Here is a 15,858-nt window from a genome sequence, read left to right as displayed (position 1 = left end):
TTTATTTCCCATTTCTTTTTGTAAAGGTCTTTCTCGTGTTTTACGCTGCCCACCAAACCAGGTTTGGTTCCTTTGTTCGCCGTCCTTTGGCGGGCTTCTGCACAGAAGCCTTCCTTAGGCGCCTGAATGTCTGAGGGGGATAGGATGTGAGGGAGCGGGTTGAGACTCCCTGCACAGGGTCCCCTTTGAGACCCATGTTCCACTCTGTATGATTAGCTGTGGTGACTGTCCCGCCGGGACAGCCACGCTGCTGTGTGATTGACAGCCAGGCTTTGTGAATGGTGGAAAAATGCATCAAAAGCAGGTCTCTGGGACTTAGAAGGCAGAGTCGCCATTGAATCGAGAGAATCGAAGAGAAGCTGACAGAAGAGGACCTCTACCACGACTGAACCTCCCGGTGAAGCCCTGCTATGGGTCCGACTCTCCAAACTTTGATGACCGGGAAGATCTGCAAGGAATATTCTCCCCTTGAGCTGGTAGAACCAACCAGTTTGCCAAACTGCAAGCCAGGCCTCCCTCCTCTGGTTGAATTTGCTGTGCACAGCTACAGTGAACTGGATAGCCAGGTAAACATTCTGTGCTCTCCCCACCTGGTCCCTCACCCTTGGGTGGTGAAGTTCGTTGCGGTGCATTGCAGTACACAATTCTCAGAAACCTGCATCCTAGGTTCTTGAAACATGGTTTTTGAGATCCCATAGAGACCTCAAGTTTTGTTCCTTGTGTCAAGACCGTTCCTTATATGACCACATTGATGTTTGTCTGATTTCATGGCAACCGACTCATGTGTGAAGGTGCAGAAATCTGGTGAAAGAAGAGGGGTGTCCACATGTCATGTAGCCAGTAATGTTGGGATGGTGCTAACAGGAAACTATGCAAAATGTGGCTCAGTTTGGTGAAACGGTGTGGAATTGTATATGGAACAACTCTTTAACCAGCCACAAACCCACAAACAAATTCAGACTTTTGCTAAAATCCAGGGAAAGGGGTAGGGTGCCCAAATGTCAGGCAGCCAGTAATGTCGGGAGGGTCCTAACAGGTAAGTATGCAAAATGTGGTGTGGATTGGTGAAATGGTGCGGAATTGTATAAGGAACAATGCCTTGCCAAGCCACAAACCCACAAACACATTTGAACTTTTGCTGAAATCTGAGGAAAGGGGTGGGGTGCCCAAATGTCATGTAGCCAGTAATGTCCAGAGGGTCCTTACAGGAAACTATGCAAAATGTGGAGCAGTTTGGCGAAACTGTGTGGAATTGTATATGGAACAACTCTTCACCCAGCCACAAACCCACAAACAAATTCAGACTTTTGCTAAAATCTAGGGAAAGGGATGGGATGCCCAAATGTCATGTAGATAGTAATGTCCAGAGGGTCCTAACAGGTAACTATGCAAAATGTGGTGCTGATTGGTGAAACTGTGTGAAATTGTATAAGGAACAACGCTTCGCCAAACCACAAACCCACATACAAATGTTGCCATTTATAAATATGGAGCCTCGTTGTGAGTTAGGGGGAAAATCGGAGCTAAATCCTGCAAAAAAATAGCCCTGATGAATTACCGTTACCGCCACTTGGTCAGGCGGAATTTCTGCCTGATTTCAAGTGGTTGTGGCGTTGTAATTCCTCATTTATTTTGGGTCCATTGAATCCAATGGAGCTTTTTTTGTGGAACTATTGCTGTAGTAATTCTGCCAATTCTGCTGATTTTTCAGCGTTGAGTAGGAAGATTTACCTCGACGGTTTTGCTGAAGGTAAATCCTCCACTCAAAACACAAACTCATAATTTGGCGTAGTGGTAAAATTGACAGTTACTCAGTTACCACCAATTTTACCACTTATCACCTAACTCGTAATGAGGCCCATAGATTGGTATGTGTGTCCCTGGGTTTCAATTTGCCCATATATTTCTTCTATTCTGGTAGTTGATCAGTCTCTGTTAATCAAGAGGCCAAGTGCCTTACAATCAAATGGCTCGTTTATGGCTACAACCATATGTTTGAGTTCACCCATGCATGTTTTCCATTTTGTTTGTTGGTCAGTCTTTGTGTTGATCTGGGTGTCAAATTCCTGAGGATGAAATTCCTACACGTTTTGCTCTTTCTGGTGCTTTCTCAAAATGTCTGCCTTAAAATCTTCTGCATTAAGTTTTGATTTCTGAAAAGGTCAATGAATATGTTTCTCTTAGTAGTATATGATCGTATATTTATGATTTCACCAAAAAGTGGAAAAAAATAAACTACTTTCCCAAAAATCAAATGTAAGTGCACTTAGCCTAAATCAAAATATTCAATATGCTATTTGAGAGTAGATTTTCTCTCTACTTAAGGCTGTCTATTATCTTTTAGGGCTAGCACTGCATGCTGTCTCGGTAATCATGGTTACTTCCTTTATGAATATGTAATATACTTCACTGTTATTCATTCTTGAACCCAATTTCCTTATCCAAACAAACAATGAAATTATGACTGCGATTGCAAAGTGTAAAATGATATCCTACTTGTGTGCTCAGAACAATTTTCTAGTTTTCTATTTTATGCACTGAAGCCCCAGACGCCTGAATAATAAAATCTTCTGTGGGATCTCAGAGAATAAAACTAAAACTAGAAAACCATTCTCAACATATAGGTAGGACACATCTTTAAACGTATCACTTTCCAGTTAAAATTATGAACTACTGATCTGTTTCATCAATTAAATTGGTTGCCATTAATTATTGGCATGAATATTTATCCCCTTAAGGAACTAATCATGATTACCAGAAAATGCACACAGTCCTATCTTTAAAGCGAAAAAGACAGCTACAAGAAGAGAGACAATCTCCCCCAAATATTCTAGTGACTATTCTGATACTGGGTGAGTGCACTGGAATCTGATTTTTGGGAAGCTAGCTACGTGTTGTCATTTTTGTGTGTGTGATCATGTATTACTAAGATACACATATTAAAGGACCGTTTCAGAAATTAAAATATAATATGGAAGATTTAATGGGGAAGTCTTGAAAGCATTCCCGAAGGATAGAAACATGTGTAGGCATTTGATGAGACGGATGGATTTGACACCCAGATTGACATAAAGTCTGGCATATGACTGACCAACAAACTGAACTGAAAAAAGCATGGATGAATACAAATATGTGGATATTGACATACTCTAGCCATTTATTTCCGACGGTCAACTAACTGAAATACATGGACTAATTGAAACAATTGCACACTGATGCCATTTATACATAAAGGTAACACAACAAAAGTACCCTGCTGTTTAAATACTTGAACTTTGATAATAATCATATTTGAAATAGATGTATACAAAATATGAAATTTACTGAAGAAGGAACCATATGACTTATGTATAGGACACGCAGTATGTGCTAAATGGAATACAACAAAATTATCCAAACATTTGGGAGGAAGCACAAGGAACACTTTCTTGATGCACCACACATAACAATCACAGGAATTGCCAAAGCCTTGAATAAAGCACAATGCAGCTCAAATAGTCAGAAAGGGTTAAACATATTCTAAATACAGAATAACATATAAGCAGATAGCAACTATAGATAAACTGGATGCTGAATACCGGGCCACAAAACATACAGCAGCAGACAAGCAGCAGAAAAGCAACTACCAACTGTATACCAAGTGAATCCTGAACACATAGCTATAGAAAATCAATCTAGAAATTCCCATGAAGAGCTCCCTTTACAAAGAAAAGCAATTCAATGTAATGTTAGATTAATTTAGTTTTGCTAAATGATAACAAATGAAAGACATCTCTTCCCACATCCCTGTGTATTTAAAGCACTTTCAATACATAGCATTGTTTTCCCGTGGAGCAGAGCAGGTTACATAAGAGTGTAATAAAATAGATCCATAATCACAGGCAGGGGATTGTGAATGTGTCAAAGTATTACATAATGCCAGCAATACCACAATCCATCTCATTGGGCCCCTGCTCTTGTTTTCCTTCTCTCACTCTGGCCGTCCTCCTTGGGCCCTCTTCCTTCACCTTCCTGTGAGGCAAACAACCTTGGAGTCATCTTCGATTCCACTCTGTCCTTCTCTCCTCACATTACTGACCTTGCCAAGAAGGCCCACCACCAGCTGCACCTCCTCAGAGGTATTCTTCCTTTTCTTACTTTCCCACAGAAGCTCACCGTCTCTACATCCATGGTTTTCTCTAGGCTGGACTACTGTAACAGCCTATTTCTCAATCTGCCTTCCTCTACTATCCTCCCCCTGCAACTAATCCAGAACAGGACTGTGAGACATATAATTGGCCTCAAGCCCAGGGACTGCATGTCTCCAGCCCTGAAATCTCTCCACTTGCTCCCGGTGGCTTCAAGGATGAAGTTCAAGACCCTCTGCATCATCCAAAAAACCTTTCTTCTTGAGCCCTTTGCTCGGCTACCTCCAACTCCCTGAGGGTAAGAAGCTTCTCCAAGCAGAGAGTGGGGGCAGATATCTTTCCTCTGCAGGTGCCTCCCAATGGAATGGCCTCCCTGCCCCTCTCAAAGTTGGGCTGGACCACCAGAAGTTCCAGAAGCTGCTCAAGACCTTCCTTTTCTCCACTGTTTTCTCTCTCTCCCTGCTGACCTAACTGTCTGCTGCACTGACAGGTTGCTTGGCTAACACCAGAGTCTCACAGGGTACCAGGATCTTCCATGATCAGTCTTCCATGCACTGCCTCCGTGCACTTATGGGTTGTAACTGTAACCTCTACAGTCTCAGAGCAATGCTGCCCGGATTTCATCTGCCCTTTCCCTCTCCCTGACACTTCCCCCTCTCCTTTCCCCCTGCACTTTTATGCTGTCACACTTGCATGATCTGAATCACACAAGGCCTAGTAAGATCGTTTTTTCCTGTCCTCCCTCTCTCTCCCCTCTTGTCTTGTCATGCCTAGAAACACTTGTGTACAGGGGGCCTCATAAATGACATATAATGTCATATCATTTCATATGTGAAATGACAACCTAGGCAATCACCAAAACATGGCTCACTGACAGCTACACTACCACAGTAGACTCTATCCTTCCAATTGGTTACAAATGATTAGCAACTAATAGAAACAATAAAAAAAGCATATGAGTTGCCCTCATCTAACCAGAAAGATTACAGGTATCGTTCAACAATACCCTATCCTCAAGTAGGAAAAATTCTCTGCATTTGCAGCATCATTACCAACACCTCGTTAATATCAGTGGTAGTCTCTCAACCACCTAGATCAGTCACCAAATTCAACCACTAATGGCCAGGACTCATCACCAGTATTCAGCCTAACAACAGAAAAATCATGAAACACAGATATATTTACCTCTTATCCAACCAACCAGACTACCCCGAAGCCAGTCTCTTCAATCAAACTATGGGCAATCTGGGTTTCAAATCATGTGTAAGCCATCTCAGCCATAGAAATAGAGATTCCCTAGACTTCATCTATTCCTTCAATGTTATACTCACAGAAACTAAACATATCAAACTCTCATGGTGTGATCATCTACTCCTATCTAACAAATGGGACGATGCCTATCAAACAGTTCTCTGACAAACCACCAACTCCAAAAATAATCAACACAACCTTGTAAGACTTAAAGGGTAAGACATTAAAAAGGACTTATAGGAAAATGTCTTCTTCAAATGAATAATCCATCACTATCAAATTATCCTGAAACCCTCTTAGAAATCCTGAGTGAGGAAGTAACAAAAACTCTTCACAGTATTACATGAAAAATCATAAAAAAAATGTGGTGATGACTTGGCAGCAATGAAAATAGTGCACCTATTCTTAAGCATAAGTGGACTAAAAACAAATTACATTAAGACAATTTGCCATGTATGATTCAAAGTAAAGTTTACACACAAGACCATAAAATGGGAAAGAAATGTGTATCAAAAGCACATGACCATAGCCAACTGTACAACCAAAGAAGTTTTCAAAATAAATAATGAATTTGCAGAACCTGTGCAAATCATAAACTCAAAACCTAAGAGGAATTAGCCAACACTGTGGCAACTGCATTCCAGGACAAAATCTGTAAGAGCCAAAAGAATATTAAACTCTTAATTCATTGTCTTGAATTCCTAACATTTTGACAATGTTTCCCTGGAGGAATTTTACACACTAACAAAGAAGCTGGGTTCTTCAGGACAACAATTTGACCTCTACCAAGCAATGTTTATCAAGGAAATCATTTCCATCCTAGACGGAATTCTGATTGAACTCTGCATTGCCCCCCTAACTATGGGGAGACTTCCCTCCACTGTTAAGACTGCCTCCATAACTCATTTGCTGAAATAATTAAATGCAGACCCTGGCATCCCTGAAAAGTGGTGCCCAATGTCTATCATTCCCTTCAAAGCCAATATATTGAGAAATAATAAACACAGATAACTTTTCACATTCTCAAGGAAAATTCATCTGAGTTCTATTTCAGTAGTAGCGCAGAAACCAGACTCCTCTACATACAAGGAGAATTTCTGAAGTCACTTGACAATTGTATGCCTATACCACTAATACTACATGATCTATCCAAAGCAAACAATTCAGCCATTATCAAAACCCTATTACTTAGACTCAAAAATTAAATAGTATAAATGGAGCTACTTGGGAGTAAATGTCCAATTACCTAAATGACTGCATATCTGAGGTACATATTGGCAACTTCAAATCAATCAACATCATGGTTACATGCAGAGTACCTCAAAGATTCATCAACTCCCCATGGCTGTTTAACGTTTATGTTAAACCTTTCCCTGACCTTTCTTCAAAAGATCTTTCAAAAGATCCAGGCTTAGACCTTTGACAATGACCTCTGATTGAATGCATCAAAAACTGAAATCAATTATTTTGGAGTTTGTAGAGTTAACACCTTGCAAATTAAATAGCCTCCCTTGATGGGTACAGTACCCAACCTCTTAAACCAAGTAAATAATCTTGGGGATCATGGTTAGCAAACTCACCCTTAACCCCAAATCAATTTAATTGCACATTCTCATTTCCAATTGCACATGTTAAGGACACACGCCACTTATGTGGATATAACTCACAAAATGGATGTTACTTGGGCCTGGTACTTTCACGATAAGACTATTGTAATAGACTTTGCCTTGGACTATATAAATACCAACTACAACTAATACAAAATAAAACCAACACACTTAACTTGGGGTCAGACTCTTGGGCCACAGCTCATCAGATTTGAAATCAATAAAATGGCTTCCAATTGGTAAACAAATGATAGGAAGGCCTTGTGCTTAACCTTCCATATGCTCAAAAGGAGCCATGCCTTCTACCTAAACACCTTCATTAACAAATAGAGCACTTAGATCTTCCCTTGACAATCTAATGATACCACCATTCAACAGAAAGAAAGACATTGGAAGGTCACTTGCAAAATGTGGGGGCAATCATTGGAATGACATCTGGCTTAATCTGAAAAAGTAATATAGCTACAGAAGGTTTAAGAAACCTCCTAAACCTTGGATGGAAGAATAACCCCCCATAGATCAGATATCTGGCCTCCTAGCTCCTTAAGTAAAGAAGCAGTTGCCTCATGTCAGATTATATGCAATAGGAACATTTTTGTTCACTTTTGCCAACCAACTCTGGTTTCACCGATCTCTGTCATATGTCCAGCTGTTAACCTCAAATCCACCTCCCTTGGCTCTGCAAAAGTGTACTCTACCCTTACTCATGTCAAAGTGCAATTACCTGAAGTATATATCATTTGTGCATGCTTTTTCCCAAAGTCCAATTCCTGGAACAGGACATATGGATGTGTAACAAGTAGTCCAACACTCTGTGTAAAATGTAAAATTTGCTTCACTACTTGTGAAAGCACTTTGATGCAGCATTTGCGCGAGTTGGATCATAAAATAAAATAAATAGAAAATACCTTTCTCATCACTTCTGCTACCTGTCTTTAGATCTGGCCTGGTCCCACACCACTGGAAGAACAAGGATCCTGGCTGCACAGTTGATGTATATGGCTCTGCTCCTCCTGAGCATGGATGAGAATGGGATGCCAGGCAAAAACTTTGAGGGGAGCCTGAGCCCTCACAAAGCGACTCAAGTACTAGTAAGGATTGGAGTATAGTGTGGCAGAGGCCCATTCGAAGATATACCTTGGATGAGCCACCATATTTCCTTCTCCCTACCTGAAGGCCCCTGTCCATCCTCTTAAATACCCCTCTAAGTTTTAGGACTGCCCTTTTCACTATTCAAAGAAAGGTTAAGATTTTTCAACTCCACCAGAGGATAACACCTCCCCTCACGTATTACACATGCAGCATTGTAACTTCATTTTGTGAGTAGACCAGACCACTTCACCAGCCCAGGCACCATTATCCCTCTGGCCCTCTTCCAAAGTACTGAGTTATGCTGCTGCGTTGATATATTTTGTGTAGGCAACCGTTGATTGTCCCTATTAGTGTCCCCAGGTTGGGTCACTGGTCTGTTTTCCTTTCCTGTGTTTGATGTGAAAGGAAGAGGGTATTGTCCTGTGTGATGCTTATGTCTCCCGTGTGTTATCGCTTGCTTTCTAATTACAGAATATGCTTTGCTCACTCCCACTCTCTGCATGGATACAGGAAGCGTTGGGTGTATTGGTATAGCCAAATGGTTGCAGCTACTGCATAGTGTGGCTCAATTAGCTTTTAACACATGTGCTTATGTGGTGCCTTCCCTAGTCCTGGCTGCATCCATGATTAAATGCAGGGGCACTCATTAACCAGCGATGGTTAATGAATGTGCCCCACATCTCAATCATGCACTGTTCACATGTGTAGATGATATATGTTCTTCATGCCAAAACATATTCAGCCTGAACAATAAATCATCTGAAAGCAGATAACAGTGTGGCCTGCATATCTTTTGGGGAGCTGGTAATAAAGACTTCAACTGTTAGAAATGTTAATAAACATTGACAATGTTGTGATACCTTGAATGTTTAACTGAAATCCATTTCACTGAAGGTTGTTTGCACCCTTAAGATGTCCAAATACAAGAATGAGCAGGCATCCTACTTTATTTTGCAAATCTGGTACCAATAGCGCAGGTTTCTTTTTCTCTATGTAAAGTCAAGAGTGAGGTGTGAATGGAATTCATTAGCAACATTTGCTATGGGAGTGAACGTGGCACCTTGAGCTCCTTCTCATTCCCAAATTATGTCTAAGTATGAATGGCTTTCACAGATCTCACATTTATAAAGCATTTCTTCATTTGCCTCTGGTGTGTTCGCATTCGAACTGCAGCCCAAGGTTCAGTGTATCTGTGAAAGTGCTTTCCTGTACGATTGAATAGGTTTTTTATGTACAAAGAACTATGCTTAAGTTGCACACAATTGCTATCGGTAATACACTGTGCACACAGCTTAGAAATGCATGGCTTACTTGGTTGTAAATGAAGTGAGAATGCAAAGTGGATTTGTTTAATAAAATAGTGAGATGTTCTATTTAGAATGAGCAGCCCCTGGTGAAAAGGGCCACCCCAATTTCATGGCAACCCAGTGACTTAGTAGGGCAATAAGCTTAGAGGGTTAAATTAATCTAATTACATTTGGGGAGTTTTCAAACTCGCTTTGAAATATTCTTTAAGGCTCTCATTCAGAATGGGCCCTTATGAGTTTACAAAAGAATTCCCAGTCAGCTTCTCCTCCCTCTTAGTAAGCAAGCCTGCTCTAGGTAATATTGTATAGGTTTCAGTTCTCCAGTTAATCTAGGTTCAAGACTCATCTTTTTGGAATAGGTGACAGCCCTTCTGCATAGCTTTTGATGCATTTGTCAGCACCCTATTCCCTGAGAGTTCACAATTTTTTATTCACTCACATTCCTTTGCTTTGTCAAGATTATGTACACTTTTTAGTTATTCAAAATTTCCAATGGTTTACTCCATAGTTAGGCACTCCCACCAAATACACACCTCAATTCTGATGTTTTTATCATAATTTCTATACATATTAAAGAAGAATGAAGGTGGGGGCTGCTTGCTCTAACACATTTGAATGTGAAAATCATTTTTATTCCATAGTTTCTCATAGCAACATGCCACCTCAATGAAATATGAATTTCTGGGACCCCCCCAACCAAGACAAATGGTCAGGTATGCTGTTTAAATGTGTAGCATCATTTTTATTAAGTTATTCACATTGATAATTTTATTAATGGTTAATACTCCTACAAATATCCTTATTGGATTGATTTGATAGAAGCAATTTTGATGATCAAAACACATTTTCCTGCTTTTTTCTAAATGATATGTCTACAGATTTATATCAACACAGAGTTTAAGTTCTCAGATCTACTTTGGTGCGTGCTTACATTTTAGGGCTCTGAGCTCCTGCTCTTTTTAAAGTTATTTCCTTGCTGGTTTTTACCTTTTGGTTGCTGCATCGCGGCCTGGTGAGGTTGTTGACTTCCGGTTCCCCCTTGCCTCCCGCTGCCACCTCTCCCCTGACCCCTGATTGGGCGAGCAGCCCTTGTGACATTACTTGGGGGTTAAATTAGCCGGTGCTTGAGGTGGCATACTTTTTTCAGATCTGCTTTGGTGAGTGCTTACATCTTGGGGCTCTGAGCACCTGCTCTTCTTAAAGTCTATTGCTGGTTTTCAACTTTTGCTTGCCGTATTGTGGCCTGGTGAGGTCACTGTCATCCTGTTCCCCCTGCCCTCCTGCCTCCCACACCTCCCCTAACCCCTGGTTGGGTGAGCAGCCCTTATGGAACAGCTACTTGTTGGTTGTATGAGCCAGCGCTCAGGGCGGCATACGTTTTTGGATCTGCTTTGGTGAGTGCTTACATCTTAGGGCTCTGAGCTCTCGCTCTTCTTAAAGTTATTTCCTTGCTAGTTTTCAACTTTTGCTTGTGGCATTGCAGCCCGGCGAGGTCGCTGCCTTCCTGTTACCCCTTCCCTCCTGCCTCCCACCTCTTCCCCGACCCCTGATTGGGTGAGCAGCCCTTGTGGAACAACTACTAGTTGGTTGCATGAGCCAGTGGTCAGCGTGGCATACTTTTTCAGATCTGCTTTGGTGAGTGCTTACATCTTGGGACTCTGAGCTCTCACTCTTCTTAAAGTTATTTCCTTGCTAGTTTTCAACTTCTGCTCACCGCATTGCTGCTGGGCGAGGTCTCTGCCTTCCTGTTCCCCGTTCTCTCCTGCCTCCCACCACTCCCCCAACCACTAATTGGGTGAGCAGCCCTTGTGGAACAACTAGTTGTGGGTAGATTAGCCAGAGCTCGACGTTGTATACTTTTTTCTTATCTGCTTTGGTGTTTGCTTACATCCTGGGGTTCTGAGCTCCTGCTCTTCTTAAAGTTATTTCCTTGCTGGTTTTCAACTTTAGCTTGCCCCACCGTGGCCTGGCGAGGCTGCTGCCGTCCTGTTTCCCCTTCCCTCCCGCCTTCCACAGCTTCCCTGACACCTGATTGGGCAAGCAGCCCCACTTTAGTCATCCTAGCAGAGCAGCCCCTCTGCCCATGCAGCCCCTTCAGCTAAGGTCCCGAGGAAAAGGGCAGTTCCCACTGTAGCAGCTCCAGACTGTGTTTGCCTTTGTTCACCGAGGGAGCATGCACCACAGCCATCAACTCGCAGCAACTGACATAGTGAGAAAGGTGCAGGCAGGGAGAACAGTCATTACTGCTCTCTATTTAACTGTCCCTCCTCTTCTATCACTCCTATTGGTCCAATTAGCTAATCTTGCAGTTTCCTGTATGCCACAGTTGTATTTTATCCATATCTTGCACCAGGTGAATTGTCGTAGTTAGCCATTGGGGCTTCTATCTATCTGGGAAGTCAAATCTGAGTGTTTTTTGCATTTGCTTTTCTGTCTGAAAATTATGCGTGTTCCCTTTATCTAGGAAAGTCAAATATGAGTGTGTTTTTGTATTTGCTTTTGTGTATGAAAGTTAGACCTTTTCACTCTATCTAAGGAAGTCAAATCTGAATGTTTTTTGCATTTGCTTTTGTGTCTGAAAATGTGGCTTTTTCCTCTATCCTGATTTCAAGGATCTCACCTCTCTACTCAGATCCCTCGCCTCTAGGTGTCTTGCTTGTTTTGGTTGTTCGCTGAATCTTCAGTTTTCCCTTATACTGGACCTTGAGTCTAGTTTTTTGCTCTGCTCTGTGTTATATTTAGGTGTCGTGCACTGCAGTTTCTCCTTCGCTCTTCCCCCCTCCTTCCCTTCGTGCCCTCCCTCCATGGTGCTTTCTATCTCCCCTATCTTATCTAACTTCTATTCTATCATCTATCCTATCTTTTTTTGTATTAAATGATTGGTTTATTTCAAAGCTTTCATGTAAAAATCTATCTCATACATTACATAAAGGGCTGAGCAGGAAAGGAGGGTGCTGAAATGAGAGAGAGGCTAAGTCAGGAGGCGGACCATCCATGTGCAAATGCCGGGAAGAGCACCCTGTGCTCACGTGTGTGGATGTAGGCAGCACTAGTACCGCAGGGAGGTATTGGATGAGGCAGCAGATCAGTGGTGCTGCAGGACATTACCTGCTGTGCCCAGCGACCACTGTGGTTCCGTCCATGCAGCGACCGATGCAGGCCTTCGGATTAACATTAGGGCCCAACAGCACACCAGGAACCAACAGGCATGGGAACAGTCCTCTATCAACTCTATGTGTGGTACATTTTTTACAGAATGCAACGGGCGTCCCATAGGACACGATGGGATGGGGACCACTGGAACACCAGCACTGTTATACAGATATAATACAAATGTGTTGTAGAAGGCTCGGAGTACTAATGGTCAACTGTCATCTATTGTACTTTTTCATAGGCTACTCTTCAGAACCAGTTGTAATGTCATGGCTTTTTAACACATTTTTCTCAATCATTTTGCTGTAAAAACGCCACATTTCATCGCAAAATATGTCTCAAGGTGAGAACCCCTCGATTCTTCCCTACACTCTCGCTTACACTTATTCTGGGGAAATATTAACACAACTTCACTGAAAAAATCACAACACATGACTTCCCAGGAATGATTTGCAATGTAGGCGCCCCTTCAGTTGCCCCTGACCCCCACGGCACCAAAAGCTGCTTCCGCCACTAACTGCTCCCAACAACGAAGGATGCACCCCTATGCCAGTCACACTCCATTGCTGCATGCTCTCTCGCACTGACAATTGGAGGTCATTCTGCCTACACCAAGTGCTGTTCTCTGTCTGTTCTTCTTTGCACTGCTCCGGAGACCTGTCTGTGGTGAGAAAGGACAGCCCATGCACAAAGGATGCCTTGACCTATGGTCCTCAAATTCCCATCTGGCTAGATCTTTGTCACCATGCGCCATGACACATTTGTGGCTTCACTTGGAGGAGTGGCTCATCTCATGCTTGACATTTCTCTTAAGTGGAATGGGACTTGCTGCAGTTCCTCTGGCCCTACCTCCACTTGATGATATACAGTAGCCCACCACTCATTTGGAGGTACTGAACATATCACTGGGTATGCGTTGGACAGATGCCTGACTTATTCAGCTCCCTGCCCTCGCCTCCAATATGACCCTTGCCATCTCTCTTTGATAATTCTTCCTCGATCACTCAGGTCTGGAATGGGAATACACCTATAAAGGGGAAGGAGGAACCACCATCCAGTCAGAGTATGGTAATGAGCAATTCCATGGCAATGTTCTTCTGTAAGTATTCAGATTCCAAACATGTGGAATACCCCATTTCTGTAACTTTTTCCATGAATTGGCCATTTCACAAGAGATGCTAGTGATGCCTAGTTATTGTCAGAGAACTTAAAGGGAGGTGATGATAACAATGTAACTTCAGCTACACCGCTCTTAACCTCTGACTAGCACCAAAACGTCTGTGCCTGTTGCCTCATCCATCTTGTGCAGTCAACCCTCTGATGGTCTTAGACACTTATGCATACTTTTGAATAAGGTTGAAATTATAGATTTGTGTGCAAAGTTCACAATTTTTCTAGTTTAGTACACATTTCACAGCAGTAATATCCAATTCATGATTCTCTTTGCAGAGCCATGAGGCAACAACAAAGAATGGAGAGCGGGAATGAAAGGAAGGTCACAGAATTCATCATTGTGGCATTCCCAAACTTAGAGCACATCCAAAGCTTACTTTTCATACTTTTGCTTCTCACATACCTGTTTATCATCACTGGAAACACAGTTGTGTTCTTTGTCATACGCTTTAGTCAAAGTCTTCATCTACCCATGTATTTTTTCATCAGCATTTCATCCTTTTTGGAAATCTGGTACACGACTGTGACAATCCCAAACATTTTGGCCAACCTCATAATCAACAAGAAGAGCATTTCCTTGGTTGGTTGCCTGCTACAGATATATTTCCTCCAGTCACTCAGCATCACAGAAACGTTGCTCCTTACCGTGATGGCGTACGACCGCTATCTGGCTATCTGCAATCCTTTGCTCTACCCAGCCATCATGACTTCTGCATTCTCCGTGAAGCTAGCAGCCAGTTGTTGGCTCTGTGGATTTCTCTACCCTGTGGCTGAGATTATTTTGATTTCAAAGTTGCCCTTTTGTGGCCCAAATCGTATCAAACACATATTTTGTGATCTCCATCCGTTGATGAGCTTGGCTTGCACAGATATCTCTGTCAAAATAGCTACAATCGTTTTCATTCTATTTTCCTACATTAAGATTATCAGAGTGATTTTGAAAATCCAGTCTGCCGCGGGCCGGCAGAAAGCATTTTCCACTTGTGCGGTTCACCTCATAGTTGTCTTTATATTTTTTGGGAGTGTAAGTTTCATGTACATCAGACTTACACAGAGCTACGGTGTTCACTACGATAAGTCACTGGCAGTGGTGTACTCTGTATTTACACCCCTTGTTAATCCCATTATCTACAGCCTCAGGAACAAGGAGATTAGAGACACATTGCAAAAGATCCTTCGCAGACAGCTAGCCTTCTCCCAAACTGGTACAGGATTTCGAGTCACCTTATTTGTGAGATAATGCAAGGAATCACATGAATGAACAAAACAAGACACTTCTTTCACTCTTAAATTCTCAAATTATTCTCTCTGAGAGAGTTAGAATTTTAATCATATCCTCCATTCTCTCGATTTACCTCCCACCCTCAACACCTAAAAAAGCACCTCCTTAGCCGGCACCTGAAAATAATTATTTTGTGCAAATAAATACACAACCACCATCTGAAGATCAGTCTTGGGACTTCCATATCTAATGCATCGTCTCATCTTAGCATAATAATTTCCGTTAATTTAATAAACGTTTTACAAACTTGGATTTTGTGTGTGTAAAATTTGTATCATGTCTATTGAACACTGCAAAATAAATAACCTCAGTTGTCTTACTGTATGCCAACATCAGATTAAAAACATTCAAATATATGAATGAAATACTATATTGTAATCGCCATTATTCGTAATTTTCATTAATTCATTTTTGTCATTTGTATAGCGCCTTTCACCATAATTATGGTCCCAACGCGATGGTGGTTGAACGCCCTCGGAGGGATCAAATTTGGGAGAATTGGGAGGCGCTATTATGCATGTGTGCATTTCGGCCATTAAAGTTATGTGAGGATGGCCAAGACCACGCTAGTCACACATGTCTGAATGGCGTGTGTATGGGCTCATCAGAGGTGAACTATGAATTAAAGAGGGGTGGTTTGTGGTGAAGAAGATAGAGAATTATGTGAGAAGCTACAGATCATATTTTTGTGGTTAAATGTAGCTTTATTCTTATGGCAGTGGTGTTGTGCATTGTGTTTGTGGTATGTGTGAGTACAGGGTGTGTGGAGAGAGCCCAAGCCTTCTGCTAAGTTACAAAGGTGCAGTGGGCCAGGGGAGGAATTGTACTAGCTGTGCAAACAACAATGTTTACATCCTGTGTTCCGT

General features: G+C 42.0%; 1 protein-coding gene across 1 annotated transcript; it reads left to right on the top strand.

The window, feature by feature from the left end:
• The first annotated feature begins 14,008 nt into the window (after positions 1-14,008).
• LOC138555641 (olfactory receptor 6N2-like) lies at positions 14,009-14,950 on the top strand. Its single transcript, XM_069642614.1, has one exon. The coding sequence runs from the start codon at positions 14,009-14,011 to the stop codon at positions 14,948-14,950; it is 942 nt and encodes a 313-aa protein (XP_069498715.1).
• Positions 14,951-15,858: the final 908 nt, after the last annotated feature.

This window comes from Ambystoma mexicanum, chromosome 1q (genome assembly GCF_040938575.1).
Source record: "Ambystoma mexicanum isolate Mex_15411 chromosome 1q, UKY_AmexF1_1, whole genome shotgun sequence".
NCBI lineage: Eukaryota > Metazoa > Chordata > Amphibia > Caudata > Ambystomatidae > Ambystoma > Ambystoma mexicanum.
This window is presented reverse-complemented; position numbering and strand designations above follow the sequence as displayed.